Source organism: Saccopteryx leptura, chromosome 1, assembly GCF_036850995.1.
Source record: "Saccopteryx leptura isolate mSacLep1 chromosome 1, mSacLep1_pri_phased_curated, whole genome shotgun sequence".
Taxonomy (NCBI): Eukaryota; Metazoa; Chordata; class Mammalia; order Chiroptera; family Emballonuridae; genus Saccopteryx; species Saccopteryx leptura.
The window spans coordinates 391,566,726-391,594,398 of record NC_089503.1 but is presented as its reverse complement, the minus strand read 5'-3'; the positions used below and the strand labels follow the sequence as shown (position 1 = coordinate 391,594,398).

The following is a 27,673-nucleotide window of genomic DNA, read 5'->3' as shown; positions in this document are numbered from 1 at the left end:
CCTCCAAATCCCGCTGCAGCCATTGCCGCAACCACGATGCCGAGACGGAAGAAGCAGAATCAGCAGCAGCAGCAGCAGCAGCCGCCGCCAGCACTGCCGCCGCCGCCGCCGGAGCAACAGCAGCAGCCTCTACTGCCCAAACCGGAAGAGGCTGGAGACGAAGAAGATGGGAGCTCTATAGGTGAGGAGCCCGGGAGGAGTGTGTGCACATGGCTGTCAGCCAGTGGGGCGACGGCGTCGGGGACGAGGTGCGGGGGAGGGGGCGCCGACGGGAGGAGGGATCGCGTACGCGCTGGGCGGGGGAGCGGAGCCCTGCAGGGACGCACCTACCTGAATCCTTCATTTCAATCGGGCCCCCTAAACCTTTCTAAAGAAGACCGGGGAGCAGAGGGTGAAGAGCTCGTGTACGCAGCCGCAGGACGGCCGGGAAGAGGGGCCCTAGAGGGGTTGCAATGACTAGAGTAACCATTTGTGACCAGGCGTTCGCAGGGAAGGTGGAAGTGTATTTTTCTCTAAACTACTGGGGGCGGGGGCTCTCTGCTTGGCCCGCAGTTAAAGAGAGGGGTTGGATTGCCTCTGCATTTTGGGGGAGCGACAGCGGTCACGGAAAGACAAAATTGTAGGTATTCCTCCCGCATTATTCCCCTCGACCGAGTCTCCACTGTCTTTGCGATTCCTGAAAACTTTTGCAGAGGAAAGAGCAGATAGATGGGGTGAAAACCCCTAACACTGCTAAGGACAAACCTAGTTTTACTTGTTGGCGGCTTACGAGATGAGTAAGAACAAGGGTTATATCAGTCCTTTAGTTTCATTCTAATGACCAGATTTTCATGTCTACTCTTAGGACCACCCAGCCTTCTGGGTCCTCACCCCTGGGCCAATGGAAAACCTGGTGACCCCAAGTCAGGTGAGGAGGAAGGGGCCCTAATCCTTTCATTAGGTCCTGGAGAAGGGAGCAAGGGAGGGACTAAAACCCGGAAGGATTTACAATCAAAAGATCGGGGACTCAGTACCTAAACGGGGAGATGCTGTGTATTCACAGATTGCAAAACTTAATGTAAAAAATGTCAGTTCATCCCAAATTGATCTGTAGATTCAGTGCATTCCCGGTTGTAATCTGTATGTTTTTTTTTGTGTGTGGAAATAAACATTCTGCATTATTATGTGGAGATGCAAGGGATCAGGGTGAAAGATGGCAAAGACAGTCTTGAAGTGATATTTAGATTAGAGGCTTGCTCTGAATATCGAGACTTGCTGTAAAGCTAGTCGTGGCGTGGTATTGGCTCAAGGACAGGCGTAGAAGGCATGAAGGGTCCACTAACAGGCCCACACGAAATTTGGACATTTCATTTATGACAAAGAGGGAACAGAAATAGTGATCTTCTCAGTAAATGATGTTGGATTTATTGGATATTCTTGGGGGGGATGAAATTTAATTATTCATGCCATATAGAAACATCAATTCCAGGTGGTCTGTAGATTTATGTGTAAAAGGTCAAGGAATAGTTAGGAAATAAATGCATTTCATGGTCTTAGAGTGGACAAGTGTTCTTGTACAGGAAACTCACACTGCCCCTAAACGAAGGATTTGTAAGCCGAACTGCATGAGAAAATATAAACTTCAATCTGTCAAATGACACCATTGAGACATTTACAATAGAGTAGAAAATACTTGCAACAAACATAACTAATAAAGAGCTCATATCTAGAATATATAAAAAACTCTTCTAGACAACCTGTTAAAAAAAATGGGCAAAACACTGGAATAGCGTCTCACAAAGAACAAAATCTAGCCTTGCTGGACAGCTTGGTGGGTTGGAGCCTCATCCCAAAGCACAGAGGTCGCCAGTTCGATCCCCGGTCAGGGCACCTACAGGGACAGATTGATGTTTCTGTCCTTTTCTCTCGCTCTTCTTCTCTCTGTAAAAATCAACAAAATAGACATTGGGAAAACAAACCCAAAATCTAACGGCCAAAAAACTGTAAACAAGAAAGTCATCAATCCATAAATAAATGCAAGACAGAAACATACCTCTTTGAAATTGAAGTGCTTGTACCCTGTTGCTGGGATTGTAAAATGACACAGCCACTATGGAAAACAGTATGGAGGTTCCTGAAAAACATTAAAACTAGAACTACATACAATCCAGCAATATCCAAAAGAATAGAAAGCAAGATCTTTTTTTTTTTTTTTTCAGGGACAGAGAGAGAGTCAGAGAGAGGGATAGATAGGGACAGACAGACAGGAACGGAGAGAAATGAGAAGCATCAATCATCAGTTTTTTTGTTGCGACACCTTTAGTTCAGTGATTTTCAACCTTTTTTTTTCATGGCACAAACACACTAATTACTAAGGTCAGTGCCCCTGACTAAATACAACCATTTTCATCTCACGGCACAAATACACTAGTTACTGAAGAAGAGGAGGTCAGGGCCCCTTTTTCTTTAGTAATTAGTTTATGAGCGTGTGAGAAACAAAGGTTGAAAATCACTGCTTGTTCATTGATTGCTTTCTCATATGTGCCTTGACCGCAGGCCTTCAGCAGACCGAGAAACCCCTTGCTCGAGCCAGCGACCTTGGGTCCAAGCTGGTGAGCTTTTGCTCTAATCAAATAAGCCCACACTCAAGCTGGCAACCTTGGGGTCTTGAACCTGGGTCCTCCGCATCCCAGTCCGACGCTCTATCCACTGTGCCACCACCTGGTCAGGCAGAAAGCAGGATCTTGAAGAGATATTTATTTGCACACCCGCATTCATAGCAGCCCTATTCACAATAGCCAAGAGATGAAAGCAATTGAAATGTCTGTTAACAGATGAAAAAACAAAACATGGTTTATTCACACAGCGGACTATTATTCAGCCCCCGAAATAAAATCTTGTCACATCATGCTACAGCATAGATAACCCTGGAGGGCATTGTGCTAAATGAAATGAATCAGTCTCCTCTCAGGAATCTAAAGGACATAGTAAATTCATAGACACCAAGTGACATGGTGGTCGCTGGGGCTCAGTTTGGGGCGGGGGGAGGGGGGAGAATTGTTTAGTAGCTGTAAGAGTTTCAGGTTTGCGAGATGAAAAAAAAAACATTCTGCAAATCTGTTGCCACAACCACATGAATTGACTTAACACCACTGAGATGTACACTTACAAATAGTAAAGACAGCAAGTTTTACGTGGCATGTCTTACCACAACTTTAAAAGAACAACCACCCATGCCTGGCCTGTGGTGGCGCAGTGGATAAAGCGTCAACCTGGAAATGCTGAGGTCGCCGGTTCGAAACCCTGGGCTTGCCTGGTCAGGGCACATATGGGAGTTGATGCTTCCAGCTCCTCCCCCCTGTCTCTCTCCTCTCTCTCTGTCTCTCTGTCTCTCTCTCTCCTCTCTAAAATGAATAAATAAAATAAAAATAAAAAAACAAAACAAAACAAAAAAACAACCACCCACTTTTCACCCTCAATGGCAAAGGGAAGGAGAGGGAGGCCACCCAGTGTTGTCAAGGCCGTGGAACAAACTGCTGGGGGGTGTGAGTTGGTGCGGCCACCTTGGAAAAGGTTGGGTTGTCTATGAAGATTGAGCGTGCATATGTATGTATATTATATACTCTAGGACCTGGTAAGACCTCCGCTAGGGATAGACTCGAGAAATGCATACCTGTGTTAACCAAGACGTGTACAAAGATGTTCACGGCAGCGTTTTTCGTTATAGCCCCATTCTGGAGTCCACCCACAGGCCCCGCCTCGGTAGAATGGATAAATAAGTTGTTGTGTGTGCATGCAATGGGATACTACACCGCAATGAGAACCAACGAGCTGCTGCTGCAGGCAACCTGGATGAATCTCACCAACATGATGTTGGGCGACAGGAGCCAGACACAAAAGAATGCAGACTGTATGATTCCACTTTGCCAAGTCCCAAAACGGGCCAAAGCTAGCCTAGGACGGTGCTGGTGCACCGGCAGGACAGCGGTGACCTCTGGGAGGAGGCAGGGGGAGGCGGGGGGCGGGGGGCATGTGGGGGGAGGGGCCTTCTGCAGTGTTGAGTGAGGTTCTGTCCCTCCGCCTGGGTGGTGGAAACACACCTGTGTGCTTTGGTGGTAAAATGGAGCGTACACATATCCTCTAGGACTGGAAGTTGGTGTGTTTATTGTGTGTAGACTGTTCTTCAATAAGAAGTAAAAAAAAGAAATGAGGGCTTCTGGATCAGGAGAAGCTGGCCATTGACCACTTTCCATGGTTCTCTCTCTCTCTCTCTCTCTCTCTCTCTCTCTTTCTCTAGCTCTTCAGAGAGGTCCTCCCGGATCAAGGGGGCTGATGATTCCCCCACTGCTGAGTCTCCCACCTCCTCCCCGGGGTAGAGGCCCGGCTTGGGGAGGCTCAGGCCCCAGGTCCGGCCCATATGGTCGTGGTTGGTGGGGGTCCAATGCTGAGCCTCCTTTTCCTGGGCCAGGCCATGGTGGTCCCCCCAGGGGGGGCCTTCACAAAGAACAGAGACATCCTCGAAGGCTCAAAAGCTGGTCGCTTGCCAGGAACACCGGCCCACCCACGGATGAGCCCCAGATTATGGAAGGTGAGGTCCATTTATTTATCTGTGCCTGTGTACACTTAATACCTGCCACTGCCCGAGTGACCGCGACTCTTCTCCCTTGGGCTGTCCTCTGAACCTGTGAGGTGGGAACAGCCCTGAATGTGTTTCTTTTCCGGAGAGAGACGGCCGCACTCAAGTATCTGGAAATGGTACGGGATAGGAAGTCTGACCGCCGTCTCCATCTCTGCCTCCTCTTGCATTTGTTTTCTGTCTTATCACCTTTTAAACTGCCCGGTGGCGCAGTGGATAAAGCGTCGACCTGGAAATGCTGAGGTCGCCGGTTTGAAACCCTGGGCTTGCCTGGTCAAGGCACATATGGGAGTTGATGCTTCCAGCTCCTCCCCTCCTTCTCTCTCTCTCTCTGTCTCTCCTCTCTCTCTCTCTCTCTCTCTCCCCCTCTGTCTCTCCCTCTCTTCTCTAAAATGAATAAATATTAAAAAAAAATTAAAAGTAAACTACCCGGTTATAATTTGTTCACAGACAAATCGGACCGCCCTGTCTGCCGACACTTTGCCAAAAAGGGCCACTGTCGCTACGAGGACCTCTGTGCCTTCTACCACCCGGGCGTCAACGGACCTCCTCTGTGAGACTGCGCCTCCCGTCCAGGCCGGAAGGAGGCGGCCGTGACCTCGCGGCCGTAGACCTCCCTGTGGCCCTGTGACGGCTGCTGAGAGGCTGTGCCACCCACCACCCTCAGTCCGTGACGCCCGCCCCCGCCCACCACGTCCCCCATTGGGGTCCAGAGCTGTGTTTCATCACTGGTGCATAGTGCGCACTCCTGATCAGCCTCCAGAGAGCCGCCTGTAGGACCCCGTCTTTGCTCCCTCACCTGCTCCTGGGTCCTCTTCCCCCTCACCAGCCGCCTGCTGACCAGGACACTTGGTGCTGTTCCCCGTGCGTCTGTCCACCCAGCCCCCGGGATGGCCTTGGTTCCTGAGCCCTGGAGCGGTTCCCAGCCCTGCCCTGCCCTGCCTTTCCCTGCCCTGCCCTGCCTTTCCCTGCCCTGCCTTTCCCTGCCCTGCCCTGCCTTTCCCTGCCCTGCCCTTCCCAGCCCTGCCCTGCCCTGCCCTGCCCTGCCCTGCCCTGCCTTTCCCTGCCCTGCCCTGCCCTGCCCTGCCCTGCCCTGCCTTTCCCTGCCCTGCCTTTCCCTGCCCTGCCCTTCCCAGCCCTGCCCTGCCCTGCCTTTCCCTGCCCTGCCCTTCCCTGCATTGCCCTGCCCTGCCCTGCCCTGCCTTTCCCTGCCCTGCCTTTCCCTGCCCTGCCCTGCCCTGCCCTGCCTTTCCCTTCTTTTCCCCTTCCCGCCGAGGTCCTTCTTGCAGGTGGTCCCCTCCCCCGGGGTTGGCAGCCGCTCTGGGAAGCGCCCGGCTGTCGGCCTGGGTCCCGTCTGGGCGGCCGGGACAGTCACCTCCTGAGAGGCCGCTCTCCCTGCTTCTGGATGTTGTGGTCTCGCCGTCAGTAGCATGGTCCCCACGCTGTGGTCTGTGAACCCTGTGCTTTGTGAAACGTGCGTCCCCTCGTAGCCTTTCTCGGTGTCCGTGGCATTTTTGTGGCTTCCCAACACTAGCGTATTTCTGCCAAAACGAGCAAGGCTCTGGGTGCCCCTAGGACCCCCCGCCTCCCGGCCTGGGAGAGGTGTGAAGCGTCCCACACGCCGGCTCCCCGGCCTCCCCACTCCCGGTGTCGGTTTCTCTGGCCTGACGCGCCCGTGAGATGCCCTCTGAAGCCCCGGCGCGCCTGCCCCGTCTCTGCGGCCCGTTGTAGTTAGACTGCGTCCTGTGTGGCCGCAGCCCCTTGGGAGTTCCGAGTCTCCACCCGGCCTGTTGTTGGGTGGAAGCTGGACAGCACTGTCGTCCTGTCCGGCCGCCTGCCCCACACCCCCGGCACTGGTTTTCTGTGAAAACAGCCGTGAACAGGCTCCGTTCTGAGCTGGCCCCGAGGACATGGGTCGGGAGGCGTGTGGGCAGGGCGGAGGGATGAGCGGTTGGAGAACTGAAAATGAGTTGTTGGGTTTTTCCTATTACCGTTTTTTATATTAGTAATAAATGCAGTGGAAACAAGCATTTCTTGAATCCCTGTGTTCCAGCCGCCAGTGCAGGTGCAGGTGAGGCTCTGGTCGCAGCTGTGTGTGTAGTTCACGCACAGTGTGGCCAAGAGAGATGCTGAGCCAGACGGGGCTGCCTGGTGTTCAAGGGTCGAGTTTCGTAGGAGAAAAGAAGAGCTGGGAGTCCATGGAGTAATTGTTAAGCCCTTTACCTGTGTATATAGGTTTGATGTTAATGGAGTAGTAACGACAAAGCCGTCTCAGTAGAGATCTGCAGGTGCCCGTGGGCCCGTGGTGCCAGGCACCAGCGAGAACTGAACACCGAAACCAGTGAATTGAGAGTCCACAGGGCAGGGCAGGTTCGTCAGAAAACCCCAGGCCTGCGCACAGAGGCACCTGTCGGCGCTGTAAAGGAATTCGGTGTGGTGGAGGGGCAGTGGGAGGTCGAGGGGACCTTGGAAGGTGACAGCTGAGGCAGGCTCGAGGACACGCTGGGGGTCAGGGGGCAGAGTGATCCAGCAGGGTTTGCTAAAAGAAGGACTCGGTGCAGGAGCAGGCTGGGTTTGGAGGTGGGGTTAGACTATTACCTCCGTACCCCAGGGCAGTCACGTGGGGGCACTGAGGTCGGTCATGGAGTTGGAGAAAAGTGGACTTTTGGAAATGAAGAGGTCAAAGTGAAAGTACCTTAGGTTTCTCGGGGGTAGCTGGCTTATGTAAGTGCCATTTAAAGAGACGTTGGGACAAACAGGATGCGCTGATTTCCTTTGAAATGGTGTGTCTGGGCTGCCTCTTGTAGACATCCAAGGGGAGCTAGCCAGCAGGTAGTTGAATACACAGGTTTGGGATTCAGATGAAAACTAGAGGCATAGATCTGAGTTATCTGCGCACAGGTGGAGGTTGAAGCCACGAACATGGATGTATACTCTGGAAATATGAAGCGCCCACCATGGCCTGTGGCTTTCAGTTCAACTGGAAGAGAAAGCAAACAGTCTTAAAGCAAAATAGAACTTGACTTCTCTCGCACGTCAAGAAGTGGACAGCCTGACCAGGCGGTGGCGCAGTGGATAGAGCATCGGACTGGGATGTGGAGGACCCAGGTTTGAGACCCCGAGGTCACCAGCTTGAGTGTGGGCTCATCTGGCTTGAGCAAGGGGTTACTTGGTCTGCTGTAGCCGCCCAGACAAGGCACATATGAGAAAGCAATCAATGGACAACTGAAGTGCCACAACAAAAAACTGATGATTGATGCTTCTCGTCACTCTGTTCCTGTCTCTGTCTATCCCTCTCTCTGAGTCTTTGTCTCTGTAAGAAAAGAGGTGGGCGGCACATGGGGCAGTCATGCCACTGCAAGGCCTTTGATGTTACCTACCCCCGGAATTCAGCTCCACAGCTCCTGGGGTCATTTCCTCCTCGTCCTAGTCCAGGTGACTCATCCAAGCTCCAAGCCTGAGGATGGAGGAAGGGCAGAGGACCCCAGCTGTGTTGGGGGCAGTTCCCTCAAAGCTAACAACTCTTCCCATGCCTCTGGCCAGCGCGGTCCTGTGGCCGACCTAGTTGCCAGGGAGGCTTAGAAAAGAATGCAGGCAGCCCTGCGCCCAGCGAAAGGTTGGACTTTGAACAGGTGAAAATGGGGTAGGCTGAACACGAGGTTTGGAATGGTGGGATTGGGGTCTACGTTAGGTGATTTTCAGGGAGCAGGGAAACCGGGGAGCTGCAGGAAGTGGGGCAGCCCGACGGTGGCAGATCCTAAATCTGGAAGGAAGGAGGGATGGAGCAGTCGAAGCTGTAACTGGGTCCGTAAAATAAAGAGCAGCTGTCACTCACTGTAGCCAGGAGGGGGCTGTTTAGTGTCGGTGGCTCACACGGTGACCTTGCTCTTGTCCGAGCTCAGACGAGATTATGAGCTTTGTCTCGGCCACTTCTGAGAAGGACTCTGCCGGCCAGTGGTGTACTGCGAGGTTGACAGTGGTGAGCACCGTGGCCCAGCTGTGAGAGCCAAGCCACCTCTTGGCCACACCACGCCTCGCTCTTAGTGTCAGGCCGTTTCCCAGTTGTCCAGGTCAGTTTTTCTCAAATAAGTGAACAATTACATGTGATTAATGACATAAAGAAAATTAGTGGGGTATTAGTAGCAGTCGGGGGGCTACTGGAGACGTGTGGTGGTCAGGAAACGCTTTGCTCAGGAATCCGTAGCTGAAGTCACCTGGCAGGAGAATGTCTGGTGGGAACAGGAGAGGGCCCAGAACTCAGCCTGGAGGAAAGCTGACACGAGGGCCAAGTCAGGATGGACAAGGACGAGCTGGCTGAGGACACAGGAGGGGAGAGGCGGGGAGAGGGCTCAGTGCCACGTCCTCTGGTTACCCGTTCTGTGCCAGGCGCCGTGCGAAGTGCTTCCTGCGGACTCGCGGTTATGCCTCATGTTCCTTCATCCGATGAGTACTTTAGTGCCTTCTCTGAGCCGGGCCCTGTTTTAGGGGCTGGAATGGGGGCGTCACTGAAAAAGACAAAATCCTTGCCCATAGGTGGTGCTTACAGTCTATTGAGGATGATGGACAGCAGGACGTGTGATGTCATCTGAAGTAGTAAGTGCTCTACGGAGAAAGTGAGGGACAGGTGGGGAGAGCCAGTCGATACCACACATAGGGCTGCTTTGAGGAGGTAACATGCAAATAGTGCCCAAAACTCTGGGGAAAATGCATTCTGGGCATAGAACAGCAGGGGCAAAGGCCCTGAGGCAGAAATGACTGCATAGAAGGCCAGAGTGGCTAGACTAGAAGATGAAATCCAGGAAGTTTAATGGGCCAGTTTATAACAGCTCTGTAAGCCAGGGGTCCCCAAACTACGGCTCCCTGAGGCCATTTATCAGCCCCTGTCACACTTCCGGAAGGGGCACCTCTTTCATTGGTGGTCAGTGAGAGTACTTACTGTATATGGTGGCACTGCAAAGCGCCGCTCATCTACAGTACTACTTCCAGTGACGTGGACGCACGCATCACAGCTCCCGAAGCGCATCATATCACTTGTTATGGCTAGCAGTGACAAATATGGAACCGGAGATTGACCATCTCATTAGCCAAAAGCAGGCCTATAGTTCCCATTGAAATACTGGTCAGTTTGTTGATTTAAATTTACTTGTTCTTTATTTTAAATATTGTATTTGTTCCCTTTTTGTTTTTTTACAGAGACAGAATCAGAAGGATAGACTAGAGAGAGAGAGAGGGATAGACCGGGACAGACAGGAACTGGAGAGATGAGAAGCATCAATCATTAGTTTTTTGTTGCGTGTTGCAACACTTTGGTTGTTCGTTGATTGCCGTTTCATACGTGCCTTAACCGCAGGCCTTCAGCAGACCGCGAGTGACCCCTTGCTTGAGCCAGCGACCTTGGGCTCAAGCTGGTGAGCTTTTGCTCAAACCAGATGAGCCTGCGCTCAAGCTGGCGACCTCGGGGTCTCGAACCTGGATCTTCTGCATCCCAGTCCGACGCTCTATCCACTGCGCCACCGCCTGGTCAGGCTGTTCATAGTTGTTGTTTTTTATAGTTCGGCCCTCCAACCGTCTGAGGGACAGTGAACTGGCCCCCTGTGTAAAAAGTTTGGGGACCCCTGCTGTAAGCGAAAGCACGGCATTTGAATTTTACTCTGATTTGAGCAAATGATTTACGTTTGTTAACTACTGGTTGAAGGGTAGACTCAAGGAGTGACAGCAGGGAGGCCAGTTAGGAGGCCACAGGCCACTTCTGTGGTCCGTGGGTAAGATGGCTTGTTCTGGGATAGAGGTAGAGAGAAGTGGGCAGATACAGGATATGTTTTAAAGTCTCAGTTGATAGCAACTCCTCTTTCTAGTTGCTCAGTTTACCTTGGAGTCATCCTTAGCTTTTTTTTGTCATATCTGGCATCTAATTCATTAACCCGAATACACTGGCTCTTTTTTTTCTAATATGGCTAGAAATCGGCCCTCTCGCCACCTCCACTAGTATCAGCGTCTCCGAGTCTCCCTGCTTTGGCCATTCTGCTGGACCCCCCGCCCCTCAGCCTGTTCTCAGCACAGCAGCCACCGTCATCCTCTTAAAATACAGGCCAGGTCGGGTGACCTCTCTGCTCGGACTGTTGTAGTGACTTCCCTTTTCGTCGAGAGTAGCCGCCAGTTCCGTCAGGTGACCTGAGGACCCTTCCCAGCGCAGACCTGTGCGTCTCTGCTCACCTCCAGCAACACCAACGGATTCTTTTTTTAAATATTCACTTTGTATCCTGAAACTTTTCTGAATAGACTTAGACTAACATCTTTCCATGCATTCTTTAGGGTTTTCTGTATATAATATGTCATTTGCAAATAGAGACCGGTTTTGCTTCTTTCTTTTCAATTTGGAGGCCTTTTTTTTTTTTTTTTTAATAAATTTTTATTTTAATGGGGTGACATCAATAAATCAGGGTACATACATTCAAAGAAAAAATTTCCAGGTTATCTTGTCATTTAGTTCTGTTGCATACCCTTCACCCGAAGAGAGATCGTCCTCTGCCACCCTCCATCCAGTTCTCTCTGTACCCCTCCCCCTCCCCCTCTTCCTCCTTCCCTCCCCCCACCCCCTGTAACCACCACACTCCCGTCCATGCCTCTTAGTCTCGCTTCTATGTCCCACCAATGTATGGAATCCTGCAGTTCCTGTTTTTTTCTGATTTGCCCATTTCACCCCACACAATGCTACCAAGAATCCACCATTCCGCTGCAAGTGATCCGATGTCGTCATTTCTCCTAGCTGAATAGTATACCATGGTGTATATGTGCCCCATCTTCATCCAGTCCTCTATTTTTTTTTTTTTACAGTGATTAAAAGCCTTTAAGCAAACTCTTGGCCAATACAGCAAGAATCCCTAAAAGAGTAGTGTCCTTAACATGTTCACCAAGTCCAAGTTGGCCCCATCACCATGCCAAATCCCTGAAAAATGCAACCCAACCACAGTTCAGTCTGTTAGGAGCTGTCACAGGGAGCAGGAGTCCAGGAAAGTTCCCCACAGGAAAAGTCCGCATGGCACTGGAATTATTGTCACCATTCTATACTTTGCAGCTCATGTCCAAGTCCCAATGACCGCTGCTTCTAGCTGGTAATGATTCAGGTAGACTGGAAAAAGCCATTTGCAGAATGCGTGGATATGGAGCTTCTGTTCTCTGCCTGGAGAGTTGAGACCAGGTTGCTTTTCCCTGGAGCTCTGTGACTGTGGCCAGTCTCTGTGTGGCTTCTTCAGTGTTCCTTGGTTGAAGAGTCCTTTTAGTTTAGTCCAAAGTTGGTTTTTCTAGATGATAGTTCATAAAATTAGTTTGTAATCCACTTTGGTTCTGGGAGGTAGATGCTGGTACGTCCGCCTACTCCAGCGCCATCTTGTCTCTCAATCCTGGAGGCCTTTTCTTTTTCTCGTAATGCTCTGGCTAGGTCCAGTACTATGTTCTTTTTATTTCATTTTATTGATTGATTTGTGAGAGAGAGAGAGAGACATCAGTGTGTTGTTCCACTTCTTTATACACTCACTGGTTGATTCTGGCATGTACCCTGGCTGGGGGTCAAACCCACAACCTTGGTGTATTGCACAATACTCTAACCCACTGAGCCACCTGGGGCCAGGGCCACTACTATGTTAAATAAAAGTGGCAAAAGTAGACATCCTTGTTTTATTCCTGATCTTAGAGTAAGAGCTTTGAGTTGAGTAAGATACTAGCTGGAGGTCTGTCACATCCGGCCTCCATCCATTATGTTGAGGTGTGTCCCCTCTATAGGTGGCACAGTTTCTTGATGTGCTGAAACCTGGGAGAGACTAAGGTTCAGGGAGTAACAACAAGAGCTCAGTTTTTGTACACATTCACGTAAGAGATTTATCAGAGACCTCAGAGAGGATGTCCAATAAACAGTTGGATTCCTGAAGCTGAGGCAGAAGTTGAGGGCAATAAGATACATAAGAGACTCTTCGTCAGCTGATGAGACATAGGTGACAGGTCTAGAGAAAGAAGAGGGTCAAATAATGGGCCCCCAAATACTTGAACATCTAGACCTCAGGAGGAGACACTAGGAAGGAAGAGAGGGGAAAGGGAGCAGCAGCCACTGAGATGGAAAGGAATCCTGGAGAAAGCAGTGTCGCCGAAGAAAACGAAAGGGAGTGACCATCTGTATGACACGGTGCTGCAAGAGTGAACAGGGTAAGGATGGAGAACTGCCCTCATCTGCTGACCCTTTGCAAGAGCGGATTCAGGCCACGGTGGAGACAAAGCGTGATCATAGTGGTTTAAGGAGAGAATGGGAACTGACAGGGCTGAGAGCCACCTGCTCCCACACCTGTTAAGAGGCAGTGTTAGAAGTTGCCGGTTGGCTCAGCGGTAGAGCGTCGGCCTAGCATGCGGAGGACCCGGGTTCGATTCCCGGCCAGGGCACATAGGAGAAGCGCCCATTTGCTTCTCCACCCCTCCGCCGCGCTTTCCTCTCTGTCTCTCTCTTCCCCTCCCGCAGCCAAGGCTCCACTGGAGCAAAGATGGCCCGGGCGCTGGGGATGGCTCTGTGGCCTCTGCCTCAGGCGCTAGAGTGGCTCTGGTCGCAATATGGCGACGCCCAGGATGGGCAGAGCATCGCCCCCTGGGGGGCAGAGCACCGCCCCTGGTGGGCGTGCCGGGTGGATCCCGGTCGGGCGCGTGCGGGAGTCTGTCTGACTGTCTCTCCCTGTTTCCAGCTTCAGAAAAATGAAAAAAAAAAAAGAAGTTAGAAGTGAGCCCAAACCTTGATTGTGGTGGTGGTTTAATGGATGTGTGTGTGTGTCAGAACTTACCAAAGTGTACATTTTGCAGGTTGCCTGCCAACTTGTATGTGCATTTAATTATATATCACATCTCAGTGAAGCTTTTACAAAAAAAGGTGGGGGCCCTGGCCGGTTGGCTCAGTGGTAGAGTGTCGGCCTGGTGTGCAGAGGTCCCAGGTCCGATTCCCGGCCAGGCCAGGGCACACAGGAGAAGCGCCCATTTGCTTCTCCACCCCTCCCCCTCTCCTTCCTCTCTGTCTCTCTCTTCCCCTCCCGCAGCCAAGGCTCCATTGGAGCAAAGATGGCCCGGGCGCTGGGGATGGCTCCTTGGCCTCTGCCCCAGGCGCTGGAGTGGCTCTGGTCGCGACAGAGCGACGCCCCCGAGGGGCAGAGCATTCCCCCCCCTGATGGGCAGAGCGTCGCCCCCTGGTGGGCGTGCCGGGTGGATCCCGGTCGGGTGCATGCAGGAGTCTGTCTGACTGTCACTCCACGTTTCCAGCTTCAGAAAAATACAAAAAAAAAAAAAAGGTGAGGGACTTAACCCCATCGCACCATGATTTTTTTTAAGACTTTATTTTTAGAGAGAGGGAAGAGACAGAGTAAGGGGATGGGAAGGGGTAAGAAGCATCAAGTCTTTGTAGTCGCTTCCCATATGCGCTCTGCCCGGGCAAGCTTGGGGTTATCGAACCCACGACCTGGGCATTCCAGGTGGAATAGCTCTACCCACTGCGCCACCACGGGTCAGGCCACGCAGCGGGCTCTGTTTGTTAGGGTAGAGCACCCTCCTCCTTTACAACACAGAACTTCGGGGTTTTGTGACATCTCAACACTAGATGGACCAGTCCGACGCACAGCGCCTTTATGCCCCTAACCAGACCTTAAGGGGCTGGTCGGAAGGCAGCATCCACTTAGAAAAGGAAATGAACAAAGAAGAAAATTTTAATAAAAATAAATTAATAAAAGAAGAAACCAACACCCGCCAAAGAATAACCAAAAAAAAAAAAAAGAAACATGCCTCCCGTCCTCCGTTCTAGTCGGAAATGAGTGACGGAGCGTCAGAGAGCGACCGAGTCAGAGGGTCATAAACGCTCTGTCCCGCCCCGTCCCCGCAGGCCACGCCCACCGGCTGCAGACACGCCCCCAGGGTGACGGCAAGGCGTGCACGTGCGCCGCCGGGGGCGGGGCTGGCCGCGCCGGCGTGGGGATGCCGCGGGGTTCGGAGCTCCACGCTACCGGAAGCGGAAACAGCAGCCGGCGCCTAGTGGAGCTGTAACTGCCGCCGCGATGCCGAAGGGTCCCAAGCAGCAGCAGCCGGAGCCCGAGTGGATCGGGGACGGAGACAGCACGAGCCCCGCAGGTGAGGCCTGAGGGCAGGGAGGGAACGAGAGCGGGACGAGCAGAGAGAAGAGTGCGCCTGAGGGAGGGTCGCGGGACGCGAGGCGGACCGGGCCGCGCGCGCTCACTGCGCATGCGTGCAGCGGGGCGGAGACGTGTGTGCCCCGGCAGCAGTGGGCTTGGGGTGGGGGTGTCGCGCACGTGCAGACGGGGACGGGGCAGGAGGCGAGGAGGAGCATATGGGACCGAGCGAGAGAGTTGGGCAGAAGGGAGAAAGCCCCCTTTTCTTCTCTTTGGACACCTGCCGCACGCACCACGCTCTGTTCTGCATCCCACGGAACGGCGTGCTGACCTGTGCCTGGACTCCCCGCCCCGGCAGATACAGACACACGCCCCTCGGGAGCCCAGGATCCCTCCTCCTCCTCCGGAGGGGCTGGCCCCTTCGTGGGCTCTGTTATAAAGACACCCCTAACTCCACTGGTGCATGATTGAAAGAGTTAGATGTTGGAATGGGGGTGAAGGTTTCCGTGAAAAAGGTGAATGTTTGTTGAACAACCTGTTTTTAACTGAGCACTGTCTATTCTGTGCTTTGAGGAGAGGAGGGAAACATAAGACGCTAAGGCTGGAAGACGCTTCAAGGAGATAAAAGGGACACAAATAGTTGGAGTAGGGACACAGTGACTCATCTTACAAGCATTTATTGGATGCCTGCTCTGTATCTGGTCATGTGCAGAGGACCTGGGGATGTGGTGATAAAAGATGAGCCTTGCTTTGAAGGGGCACCCAGTCCAGTGGAGAGCATTAATCAGCCGGCGGTTGACGGTGTTTCATGAGGGTGCTTGAGAAGGCTATGGGGCTTTGGAGAGAGAGGAGGCCTCTACCCCGACGGGTAGGGTAGGAGTGTCCGCACAGCCTCCCAAGGAGTAGGCGGTCGCTAAGTTCGTTTTTGGAGGGCCAGCACGAGTTAGCGAGGGGACGAGCATTCCACACAGAGGAAGCAGTGTGTGCGAAGCCGGTTCCCACTACTGGCTGGACTAGCGTGGACGGGCGTGGAGAGATGAAAGGTTTCATACCCTGTTCTGAGGAGTTTCATCCTGATGACAGTAAGAAACAGGAGCTGTCGAAGGGCATGAGGAGAGAACGGTCAGACCACCCTGACAGCACTGTGCAGTGGGGAATGGCTTGAATTGACAAAGACTGGAGGCAGGGAGACTGCGTATGAATGAGGTTCTGGCAGTGATTGCGGTGAGAAGTAGTAAGAGAGTAAGCCAAGGCGGTGGTGACCAGAACAGGCGGTGGTGACCAGAACTGGGAACTGGCTTGGGTGGCTCCCTGCCGAGTATGAACTGAAAGCAACATGGGTTGTAGGGTAGGGAGTGGGAAGAGTTGAGGTCAGCTTTTGAACGCTGAGTGAGTTAGGCTTTCTGCGAGATTTCCAAGAGGAGATGGCCGGGAGAGAGCCTGTCCAGTGGTTGCGGAGAGGGACCCAGACTAAACGGGAAGACCGGCGAGGGTGTTGAAGTGATGGATGTGGATGCAGATTGAAGCGAAAAAGTGCAGAACGTGGGAACCCAAAGACAACGAGGGAAGTGAGGCACAGAAGGAGGCTGAGACGAGACGGAGAGGCGGGCAGCCAGGGACCTCGGAGACAAACCCGGCGCGAGCAGGAGAGAAAAAACAACAGGAGAGAGGAAACAACAGGAGAGAGAGAGGTCAGAGGGTGAGGAGGCAGGGAGAAGGGAGTGTTGCAGAGAAGTCAGGCGACCCAGGACTAAAAAGATACATCTTGGGCTGAACAACTAAGGGACCAGTAGCAACATTGTCAAAAGCAGCCTTCATTCGGAAGTGCTACCCAAAGCAGATGGCCGCATGTTTGAGAAGAAGTGGGAGGTGGGGAAGCGGAGCTAGTGTGGACTTGCCTTTCAGACTCAGCAAAGACGGGCTAGGAAGCAGTGACTGCGGGAGGAGAGCGCAAGATTAAGGAAAGTGTTTTATTTGACTGAGGCTCGGAGCAGTGTAGGTGACGTGTGAAGGGGAGGAGCTCGCAGAGGAGGAGAGATGGAAGATAAAACTTGCCTCGGTGGCACAGTGGATAAAGCATCGACCTGGAATGCTGAGGTTGCTGGTTCGAAACCTTGGGCTTGCCCGGTCAAGGCACATATGGGAGTCAAAGCTGCTTCCTGCTCCTCCCCCTTCTCTCTCTCTCTCTCTCTCTCTCTCTCTCTCTCTCTCAAATGAATAAATAAATAAAAATAATTAAAAAAAAACAAAAAAACAAAACTTGCCTCGGGCAGCACTTAGCCTCACTCTGCCCCTTGGTGATTGATTGCAGTGTCTCACAATAGGACCTGAGCAAGGATTCTCCCCTCCCTACAGTCAGGAGGATCAGCGTGACATTTACAGTACAAAAGAGATTTAAAGGAAGGAGGGCTGGGATGGTTGCATTAGTCCCTGGGCCTGGGGAGAAAGTAGTGTCTGGAGCTTGTCACTCCTGGATGTCCTCAAGGAGACCTAGGTGTGTCATTCCTTCCTGTGAACGCCAGTGGCTCCTCCTTAGTGTCTTCAGGATGAGACTCCTTGGAAGAGCATATAAAGCCTGTCGTCGTTTCTTCTGCACGGCTTTTCATCTCCATCACTAGACACGTGGTATTGAGATCAGACTGTGCAGTGTGTTCTGGATGGGGGACGGAAGCCTGCCGGGACTGAACCCGGGCGCTGGGAAGCCACTGGCCAGAGCGCAGGTGTGGGAGGAAGCAGAGGTGTGGCCGGAGGGGGAGTCAGGGCCCTTGTGGTCTGAAGCCCTGCAATGCAGGGGTTGCCCTCCTTAGTCACAGTAGGTGTGCATAAAACTTTCCTAAATAAGTGATTACTGGCCTGACCTGTGGTGGCGCAGTGGATAAAGCCTCAACCTGGAAACGCTGAGGTTGCCAGTTCAAAACCCTGGGCTTGTCTGGTCAAGGCACATATGGGAGTTGATGCTTCCTGCTCCTCCCCCCTTCTCTCTCTCTCTCTCCCCCCTCTCTATAATGAATAAATAAAATCTTTAAAAAAAATAAATAAATGATTACTGTGGATTACATGGAATTCTGGTCTGAGAAGTACTTCATCTAGTAGATAGGAGAAATCGTTGTTTTTTGGTTGTCTTTTTGGGTTTTCTTTCTTCCTTTCTTTTTCTTAAGCTGAATGACTCCAGGAGTGCTTTGGGGCAGGGAGGGTGGTTTGGAGGGAGTGTGGTGGCTAGAGGCCCGAGGTGGAGAGCAGTCGCGGGGCTGCAGGTGGACGTCCAGTCTGACGCTGGGAGGTCACGGGGAGTTAGACCCGAGGTGGAGAGCAGTCACGGGGCTGCAGGTTCCCGTCCAGTCTGATGCTGGGAGGTCACAGGGGGTTAGACCCGAGGTGGAGAGCAGTCACGGGGCTGCAGGTGGACGTCCAGTCTGATGCTGGGAGGTCACGGGGAGTTAGACCCGAGGTGGACAGCAGTCACGGGGCTGCAGGTGGACGTCCAGTCTGATGCTGGGAGGTCACGGGGAGTTAGACCCGAGGTGGACAGCAGTCACGGGGCTGCAGGTGGACGTCCAGTCTGATGCTGGGAGGTCACAGGGAGTTAGACCCGAGGTGGACAGCAGTCACGGGGCTGCAGGTGGACGTTAGTCTGATGCTGGGAGGTCACAGGGAGTTAGACCCGAGGTGGACAGCAGTCACGGGGCTGCAGGTGGACGTCCAGTCTGATGCTGGGAGGTCACGGGGAGTTAGACCCGAGGTGGACAGCAGTCACGGGGCTGCAGGTGGACGTCCAGTCTGATGCTGGGAGGTCACAGGGAGTTAGACCCGAGGTGGAGAGCAGTCACGGGGCTGCAGGTGGACGTCCAGTCTGATGCTGGGAGGTCACGGGGAGTTAGACCCGAGGTGGAGAGCAGTCACGGGGCTGCAGGTGGACGTTAGTCTGATGCTGGGAGGTCACAGGGGGTTAGACCCGAGGTGGAGAGCAGGCACGGGGCTGCAGGTGGACGTCCAGTCTGATGCTGGGAGGTCACGGGGAGTTAGACCCGAGGTGGACAGCAGTCACGGGGCTGCAGGTGGACGTCCAGTCTGATGCTGGGAGGTCACGGGGAGTTAGACCCGAGGTGGACAGCAGTCACGGGGCTGCAGGTGGACGTCCAGTCTGACGCTGGGAGGTCACAGGGGGTTAGACCCGAGGTGGAGAGCAGTCACGGGGCTGCAGGTGGACGTTAGTCTGATGCTGGGAGGTCACAGGGAGTTAGACCCGAGGTGGAGAGCAGTCACGGGGCTGCAGGTGGACGTCCAGTCTGATGCTGGGAGGTCACAGGGAGTTAGACCCGAGGTGGACAGCAGTCACGGGGCTGCAGGTGGACGTCCAGTCTGACGCTGGGAGGTCACAGGGGGTTAGACCCGAGGTGGAGAGCAGTCACGGGGCTGCAGGTGGACGTTAGTCTGATGCTGGGAGGTCACGGGGTTAGACCCGAGGTGGAGAGCAGTCACGGGGCTGCAGGTGGCCGTTAGTCTGATGCTGGGAGGTCACGGGGAGTTAGACCCGAGGTGGAGAGCAGGCACGGGGCTGCAGGTTCCTGTCCAGTCTGATGCTGGGAGGTCACGGGGAGTTAGACCCGAGGTGGACAGCAGTCACGGGGCTGCAGGTGGACGTCCAGTCTGACGGTGGGAGGTCACAGGGAGTTAGACTCTTCTACTTCCAGGGAAACAGGTGGACAGAAGGGAGCCGCTGGGTCTGTCCAGTCGGTCAGCTTTTATTTACTTCCCATTTTGCTCGCTGGGAACACAGGCTGAATAGCAGCCCAGGTGGCCAAGAGGAGAGACTGGCCAGTACAGTGCAGTGTGAGCTGAGCTCGAGAGCTAGACCGTGTGTGAGCAGCACGGACGGGGCCCGGACCCAGGGTCCTGCCCACACGGCCTGGCCCGCGCATTTCACAAACCACAACTTACAGTGTCCTCGTCCTGCCTCAGTGGCAGGGTGGGAGGGGCACCCTCTCGCCCATTATGTCCTGAGTTAACAGGCGGAGCGGTGGCTCAGCTGGTTGTGTCAGCTGCATCCACAGGCGGCGTCTCTGGTGCCCTCTCCCTTCACCCTGAGGGTTCTGCTTCCTCCCTCCCCGCCACCCTCCATCAGGCCACCCTGTCTTCTGTGGGGCAGTGCATATGTGCAGGGCGTGACAGTTGAACTGGAAAAATAGTTAAACCTTGAGTGGATGGCTCAGTTGGTTAAGAGCCTTGTCCTGAAGCACAGAGGTTGCTGGTTCAATCCTGGGTCAGGGCACAGACAGGAAGAGATTGATGTTCCCTCCCTCCCTCCCTCCCTCCTTCCTCTCCCTCTTTCACTAAAATGAGTAAGTAGATTTAAGAAAAAGAAAAGCAGGTGAGTAGGCAGAGGCCGCTGTTGGCTTTGCAGGGCGGTCAGGCTGCTCTGAAATGCGCAGCTGAGCATCCGTCTGCTTCACCTTCTAGACAGAGTGGTGAAGAAGGGGAAGAAGGACAAGAAGAACAAAAAGACGGTGAGGCAACGAGGGTTGAGGGAGAGAGTTGCTCGTGAGTGTTTCCCGTGGAGGGAGTGGGGTCTGCGGGGAGAGGCAGCCAGGAGAGGGCGGGCGGGCGGAGGGTCGGCGGCCTGCGCGCGCAGAGGGGCCCGTGCGGTGTCTGAGCCGTGCTGACCTGGACCTGGACCTGGACCTGGACTGTCCACAGTTCTTTGAGGAGCTGGCGGTGGAAGACAAGCAGGCTGGGGAAGAAGAGAAGGTGCTCAGGGAGAAGGAGCAGCAGCAGCAGCAGCAGGTACAGGTACTGGGCCCAGCAGCCCTGGGGGGCAGTCAGGGGGGGGGCAGCCGTCTGGGGGCCTGGGCCTGGGCCGGAGCTCTCTCTCTCTGCTCAGCAGGTACAGGTACCGGGCCCAGCAGCCCTGGGGGGCAGTCAGGGGGGGGGGGTAACCGTCTGGGGGCCTGGGCCTGGGCCGGAGCTCTCTCTCTGCGCTCAGCAGGTACAGGTACCGGGCCCAGCAGCCCTGGGGGGGCAGTCAGGGAGGGGGCACCGACTGGGGGCCTGGGCCTGGGCCGGAGCTCTCTCTCTCTGCTCAGCAGGTACAGGTACCGGGCCCAGCAGCCCTGGGGGGCAGTCAGGGGGGGGGGTAACCGTCTGGGGGCCTGGGCCTGGGCCGGAGCTCTCTCTCTGCGCTCAGCAGGTACAGGTACCGGGCCCAGCAGCCCTGGGGGGCAGTCAGGGGGGCGGGGCAGCCGTCTGGGGGCCTGGGCCTGGGCCGGAGCTCTCTCTCTGCGCTCAGCAGGTACAGGTACCGGGCCCAGCAGCCCTGGGGGGCAGTCAGGGGGGGGCAGCCATCTGGGGGCCTGGGCCTGGTCCGGAGCTCTCTCTCTCTGCGCTCAGCAGGTACAGGTACCGGGCCCAGCAGCCCTGGGGGGGCAGTCAGGGGGGCGGGGCAGCCGTCTGGGGGCCTGGGCCTGGGCCGGAGCTCTCTCTCTGTGCTCAGCAGGTGCAGGTACCGGGCCCAGCAGCCCTGGGGGGGCAGTCAGGGGGGCGGGGCAGCCGTCTGGGGGCCTGGGCCTGGGCCGGAGCTCTCTCTCTGCGCTCAGCAGGTACAGGTACCGGGCCCAGCAGCCCTGGGGGGCAGTCAGGGGGGCGGGGCAGCCGTCTGGGGGCCTGGGCCTGGGCCGGAGCTCTCTCTCTGCGCTCAGCAGGTACAGGTACTGGGCCCAGCAGCCCTGGGGGGCAGTCGGGGGGGGTAACTGTCTGAGGGGCCTGGGCCTGGGCCGGAGCTCTCTCTCTGCTCTCAGCAGGTACAGGTACCGGGCCCAGCAGCCCTGGGGGGCAGTCAGGGGGGCGGGGCAGCCGTCTGGGGGCCTGGGCCTGGGCCGGAGCTCTCTCTCTGCGCTCAGCAGGTACAGGTACTGGGCCCAGCAGCCCTGGGGGGCAGTCGGGGGGGGGTAACTGTCTGAGGGGCCTGGGCCTGGGCCGGAGCTCTCTCTCTGCTCTCAGCAGGTACAGGTACCGGGCCCAGCAGTCCTGGGGGGGCAGTCGGGGGGGGGGGGAGGTAGCTGTCTGGGGGCCTGGGCCACAGGCTGGAGCTCTCTCTCTCTGCTCTCAGCAGCAGAAAAGGAAGCGAGACGTCAGGAAAGGCCGGCGGAAGAAGGATGTGGACGACGACGGCGAGGAGAAGGAGCTCATGGAGCGTCTCAAGAAGCTCTCGGTGCCCGCCAGCGACGAGGAGGAAGAGGGTGACTGCCGCAGGGGGCCGGGACCCCGAGCCGTGAAGGGTGCAGGGCCCCTTCCTCGTCCCGGAGCTGTTTGGATGGAGGAGCTGACTCCACCCTTCTCCTTCCTGCCTCATCTTCTTTCTCTGTCATTCCAGTGCCGGCCCCGCCGCCCCGAGGAGGGAAGACGCCCAAGGTGAGCGTCTGTGTGGTGCCGGGGCCCTCGGGGCCACCGGGACCACTGGGACCACCCCTGACTCCTCCGGCCCTTTTCTCTCCAGGGTGGTAATGCTTTTGCAGCCCTGATCCAGGATCAGAGTGAGGAAGAGGAGGAGGAAGAAACACACACTCCCAAGCCTGCCAAGCCGGAGAAGAATCGGATCAACAAGGTGAACGGGGTGGCCCCTCCGCCTGTGCTCTGGGAAGTCCCTGCTTCGTCTCCCGCGCTGGGTCTAGCTCTTCTAGGTCTGCGCTGCTCAAACTGCCAAAACTAGCCTTTTTTTTTTTTTTTGAGAGGAAGGAAGATAGATTCTGGCATATACCCAACAACCCCTGTCTGGGGCCAATGTTCAGATTAACCAAACTATTTTTAGCACTTGAAGGTAACATTCAACCAATGGAGCTATCCTCAGCGCCCAGGATCGACGCTCAAACCAGTTGAGCCACTGGCTGCTGGAGGGGAAGAGAGAGAGAAGTGGGGGGAAGGGAAGAGAAGCAGATGGTCACCTCTCCCGTGTGCCCTGACGGAATTGAACCCATCACGTCCATATACTGGACTGACGCACTACCGCTGAGTAAACAGGCCAGGGCAAAGCCAGCTTTTTAAAACACTCTTTTCATCGCTTGGAAATCTACTGATGCTATTGCTTTCAAACTGAGAAACTGAAACAAAGACCCCTGGGCTCTGCTCTCCCACTGGGGATACTCCCCACTGTGCCTCTCAGGTCGCCCTGACCCCTGGGCTCTGCTCTCCCACTGGGGACACTCCCCACTGTGCCTCTCAGGTCGCCCTGACCCCTGGGCTCTGCTCTCCCACTGGGGACACTCCCCACTGTGCCTCTCAGGTCGCCCTGACCCCTGGGCTCTGCTCTCCCACTGGGGACACTCCCCACTGTGCCTCTCAGGTCGCCCTGACCCCTGGGCTCTGCTCTCCCACTGGGGACACTCCCCACTGTGCCTCTCAGGTCGCCCTGACCCCTGGGCTCTGCTCTCCCACTGGGGACACTCCCCACCGTGCCTCTCAGGTCGTCCTGACCCCTGGGCTCTGCTCTCCCACTGGGGACACTACCCACCGTGCCTCTCAGGTCGCCCTGACCCCTGGGCTCTGCTCTCCCACTGGGGACACTCCCCACCGTGCCTCTCAGGTCGTCCTGACCTCCGGGCTCTGCTCTCCCACTGGGGACACTCCCCACCGTGCCTCTCAGGTCGTCCTGACCCCTGGGCTCTGCTCTCCCACTGGGGACACTACCCACTGTGCCTCTCAGGTCGTCCTGACCCCTGGGCTCTGCTCTCCCACTGGGGACACTCCCCACCGTGCCTCTCAGGTCGCCCTGACCCCTGGGCTCTGCTCTCCCACTGGGGACACTCCCCACCGTGCCTCTCAGGTCGCCCTGACCCCTGGGCTCTGCTCTCCCACTGGGGACACTACCCACTGTGCCTCTCAGGTCGTCCTGACCCCTGGGCTCTGCTCTCCCACTGGGGACACTCCCCACTGTGCCTCTCAGGTCGCCCTGACCCCTGGGCTCTGCTCTCCCACTGGGGACACTCCCCACCGTGCCTCTCAGGTCGCCCTGACCCCTGTGCTCTGCTCTCCCACTGGGGACACTACCCACTGTGCCTCTCAGGTCGCCCTGACCCCTGGGCTCTGCTCTCCCACTGGGGACACTACCCACTGTGCCTCTCAGGTCGTCCTGACCCCTGGGCTCTGCTCTCCCACTGGGGACACTACCCACTGTGCCTCTCAGGTCGCCCTGACCCCTGGGCTCTGCTCTCCCACTGGGGACACTACCCACTGTGCCTCTCAGGTCGCCCTGACCCCTGGGCTCTGCTCTCCCACTGGGGACACTACCCACTGTGCCTCTCAGGTCGCCCTGACCCCTGGGCTCTGCTCTCCCACTGGGGACACTCCCCACTGTGCCTCTCAGGTCGCCCTGACCCCTGGGCTCTGCTCTCCCACTGGGGACACTACCCACTGTGCCTCTCAGGTCGTCCTGACCCCTGGGCTCTGCTCTCCCACTGGGGACACTCCCCACTGTGCCTCTCAGGTCGTCCTGACCCCTGGGCTCTGCTCTCCCACTGGGGACACTCCCCACCGTGCCTCTCAGGTCGCCCTGACCCCTGTGCTCTGCTCTCCCACTGGGGACACTACCCACTGTGCCTCTCAGGTCGTCCTGACCCCTGGGCTCTGCTCTCCCACTGGGGACACTCCCCACTGTGCCTCTCAGGTCGTCCTGACCCCTGGGCTCTGCTCTCCCACTGGGGACACTCCCCACTGTGCCTCTCAGGTCGCCCTGACCCCTGGGCTCTGCTCTCCCACTGGGGACACTCCCCACTGTGCCTCTCAGGTCGCCCTGGGCTCTGCTCTCCCACTGGGGACACTCCCCACTGTGCCTCTCAGGTCGCCCTGACCCCTGGGCTCTGCTCTCCCACTGGGGACACTCCCCACTGTGCCTCTCAGGTCGTCCTGACCCCTGGGCTCTGCTCTCCCACTGGGGACACTCCCCACCGTGCCTCTCAGGTCGCCCTGACCCCTGTGCTCTGCTCTCCCACTGGGGACACTACCCACTGTGCCTCTCAGGTCGTCCTGACCCCTGGGCTCTGCTGTCCCACTGGGGACACTCCCCACTGTGCCTCTCAGGTCGTCCTGACCCCTGGGCTCTGCTGTCCCACTGGGGACACTCCCCACCGTGCCTCTCAGGTCGCCCTGACCCCTGTGCTCTGCTCTCCCACTGGGGACACTACCCACTGTGCCTCTCAGGTCGTCCTGACCCCTGGGCTCTGCTGTCCCACTGGGGACACTCCCCACTGTGCCTCTCAGGTCGTCCTGACCCCTGGGCTCTGCTCTCCCACTGGGGACACTCCCCACTGTGCCTCTCAGGTCGCCCTGGGCTCTGCTCTCCCACTGGGGACACTCCCCACTGTGCCTCTCAGGTCGTCCTGACCCCTGTGCTCTGCTCTCCCACTGGGGACACTCCCCACTGTGCCTCTCAGGTCGTCCTGACCCCTGGGCTCTGCTCTCCCACTGGGGACACTCCCCACCGTGCCTCTCAGGTCGTCCTGACTCCTGGGCTCTGCTCTCCCACTGGGGACACTCCCCACTGTGCCTCTCAGGTCGTCCTGACCCCTGGGCTCTGCTCTCCCACTGGGGACACTCCTCACTGTGCCTCTCAGGTCGCCCTGACCCCTGGGCTCTGCTCTCCCACTGGGGACACTCCCCACTGTGCCTCTCAGGTCGCCCTGACCCCTGGGCTCTGCTCTCCCACTGGGGACACTCCTCACTGTGCCTCTCAGGTCGCCCTGGGCTCTGCTCTCCCACTGGGGACACTCCCCACTGTGCCTCTCAGGTCGTCCTGACCCCTGGGCTCTGCTCTCCCACTGGGGACACTCCCCACCGTGCCTCTCAGGTCGTCCTGACCCCTGGGCTCTGCTCTCCCACTGGGGACACTCCCCACCGTGCCTCTCAGGTCGTCCTGACCCCTGGGCTCTGCTCTCCCACTGGGGACACTCCCCACCGTGCCTCTCAGGTCGTCCTGACCCCTGGGCTCTGCTCTCCCACTGGGGACACTCCCCACTGTGCCTCTCAGGTCGCCCTGACCCCTGGGCTCTGCTCTCCCACTGGGGACACTCCTCACTGTGCCTCTCAGGTCGCCCTGGGCTCTGCTCTCCCACTGGGGACACTCCCCACTGTGCCTCTCAGGTCGTCCTGACCCCTGGGCTCTGCTCTCCCACTGGGGACACTCCCCACCGTGCCTCTCAGGTCGTCCTGACCCCTGGGCTCTGCTGTCCCACTGGGGACACTCCCCACTGTGCCTCTCAGGTCGTCCTGACCCCTGGGCTCTGCTCTCCCACTGGGGACACTCCCCACCGTGCCTCTCAGGTCGTCCTGACCCCTGGGCTCTGCTCTCCCACTGGGGACACTCCCCACCGTGCCTCTCAGGTCGTCCTGACCCCTGGGCTCTGCTCTCCCGCTGGGGACACTCCCCACCGTGCCTCTCAGGTCGTCCTGACCCCTGGGCTCTGCTCTCCCGCTGGGGACACTCCCCACCGTGCCTCTCAGGTCGCAACCTGGCCAGAGTTTTAGTGTCCTCACTCCCTAGTCTCTGGTTAGAGGCGAGGGCTTCTTTGGGCCTCGGTTTCTCCCAAGCACCACTTGGTACAGGTAACTCCTGGTGCCAGACTCCCTAGGACTGCTTGTTAAGCAACCAGACGGCAAGTTCATTTGTGTGTGTGTCTCCACGTCCTCTCCAGGCTGTGTCCGAGGAGCAGCCGGCACTCAAGGGCAAGAAGGGGGCAGAAGAGAAGGCGAAGGGCAAGGCCAAGGTGCGAGGCGTGGCGGGAGGTGCCGGGCCTCAGGGACCTGCGCCTTCCTCAACCTGCTCTTTCCTGTTAGCCTCAGAATAGGTCTGCACCGGACCCAGAAGACGAAGAGGGTGAAGGAGAAGAAACAGCAAGAGAGAAAGAGCCGCCCAGGCCAGGGAAGGAGAAGACCAAGAAGACAGAGCAGGTGAATACTGTGGTGCGGGAGTGGGGGTGTCTGTGCCCAGCAGGAGTGTACTGTGTGTGTGTGGGGGGTGTGTCTGTGCCCAGCAGGAGTGTACTGTGTGTGTGGGGTGTGTCTGTGCCCAGCAGGAGTGTACTGTGTGTGTGGGGGGGGGGTGTCTGTGCCCAGCAGGAGTGTACTGTGTGTGTGGGGTGTGTCTGTGCCCAGCAGGAGTGTACTGTGTGTGTGTGGGGTGTGTCTGTGCCCAGCAGGAGTGTACTGTGTGTGTGTGTGGGTGTGTCTGTGCCCAGCAGGAGTGCACTGTGTGTGTGTGGGGTGTGTCTGTGCCCAGCAGGAGTGCACTGTGTGTGTGTGGGGGGGTGTCTGTGCCCAGCAGGAGTGTACTGTGTGTGTGGGGGTGTCTGTGCCCAGCAGGAGTGTACTGTGTGTGGGGGGGTGTCTGTGCCCAGCAGGAGTGTACTGTGTGTGGGGGGGTGTCTGTGCCCAGCAGGAGTGTACTGTGTGTGGGGGGGTGTCTGTGCCCAGCAGGAGTGTACTGTGTGTGGGGTGTGTCTGTGCCCAGCAGGAGTGTACTGTGTGTGTGTGGGTGTGTCTGTGCCCAGCAGGAGTGCACTGTGTGTGTGTGGGGTGTGTCTGTGCCCAGCAGGAGTGCACTGTGTGTGTGTGTGGGGTGTGTCTGTGCCCAGCAGGAGTGCACTGTGTGTGTGTGTGGGTGTGTCTGTGCCCAGCAGGAGTGCACTGTGTGTGTGTGGGGTGTGTCTGTGCCCAGCAGGAGTGTACTGTGTGTGTGTGGGGTGTGTCTGTGCCCAGCAGGAGTGCACTGTGTGTGTGTGTGGGTGTGTCTGTGCCCAGCAGGAGTGTACTGTGTGTGTGTGGGGTGTGTCTGTGCCCAGCAGGAGTGTACTGTGTGTGTGGGGTGTGTCTGTGCCCAGCAGGAGTGTACTGTGTGTGTGGGGGTGTCTGTGCCCAGCAGGAGTGCACTGTGTGT

General features: G+C 56.6%; 2 protein-coding genes across 9 annotated transcripts in view; both read left to right on the top strand.

Annotated features, from left to right (window-relative positions):
* Positions 1–29: 29 nt before the first annotated feature.
* Positions 30–10,907, top strand: PRR3 (proline rich 3). 4 transcript variants are annotated; one of them, XM_066359961.1, is made up of 8 exons: positions 30–181; positions 845–907; positions 3,707–3,889; positions 4,277–4,567; positions 5,066–8,685; positions 9,149–9,208; positions 9,602–10,135; positions 10,574–10,907. In XM_066359961.1, exons 1-5 carry the CDS (start codon positions 37–39, stop codon positions 5,170–5,172), a joined length of 789 nt encoding a protein of 262 aa, XP_066216058.1. In that variant the 5' UTR covers positions 30–36; the 3' UTR covers positions 5,173–8,685; positions 9,149–9,208; positions 9,602–10,135; positions 10,574–10,907. The 4 variants fall into 4 exon arrangements, with proteins under 4 accessions (XP_066216058.1, XP_066216059.1, XP_066216060.1 ...); XM_066359962.1 differs by lacking the exon at positions 9,149–9,208 and having other exon boundaries at positions 9,966–10,135; XM_066359963.1 differs by lacking the exons at positions 9,149–9,208; positions 9,602–10,135.
* A 3,688-nt stretch (positions 10,908–14,595) lies between these two features.
* Positions 14,596–27,673, top strand: part of ABCF1 (ATP binding cassette subfamily F member 1) — a 28,722-nt gene continuing 15,644 nt past the window's right edge. The window contains exons 1-8 of one of the 5 annotated variants that reach the window (XM_066359942.1): positions 14,596–14,758; positions 20,215–20,261; positions 20,452–20,538; positions 21,866–21,989; positions 22,124–22,161; positions 22,247–22,354; positions 26,433–26,504; positions 26,575–26,688. In XM_066359942.1, the coding sequence (XP_066216039.1) occupies positions 14,686–14,758; positions 20,215–20,261; positions 20,452–20,538; positions 21,866–21,989; positions 22,124–22,161; positions 22,247–22,354; positions 26,433–26,504; positions 26,575–26,688 (663 nt within the window). In that variant the 5' untranslated portion in view covers positions 14,596–14,685. Of the gene's footprint in view, positions 14,759–20,214; positions 20,262–20,451; positions 20,545–21,856; positions 21,990–22,123; positions 22,162–22,246; positions 22,355–26,432; positions 26,505–26,574; positions 26,689–27,673 lie in introns of all 5 variants that reach the window. The other 4 variants (XM_066359941.1, XM_066359940.1, XM_066359938.1 and 1 more) reach the window with 4 other exon arrangements.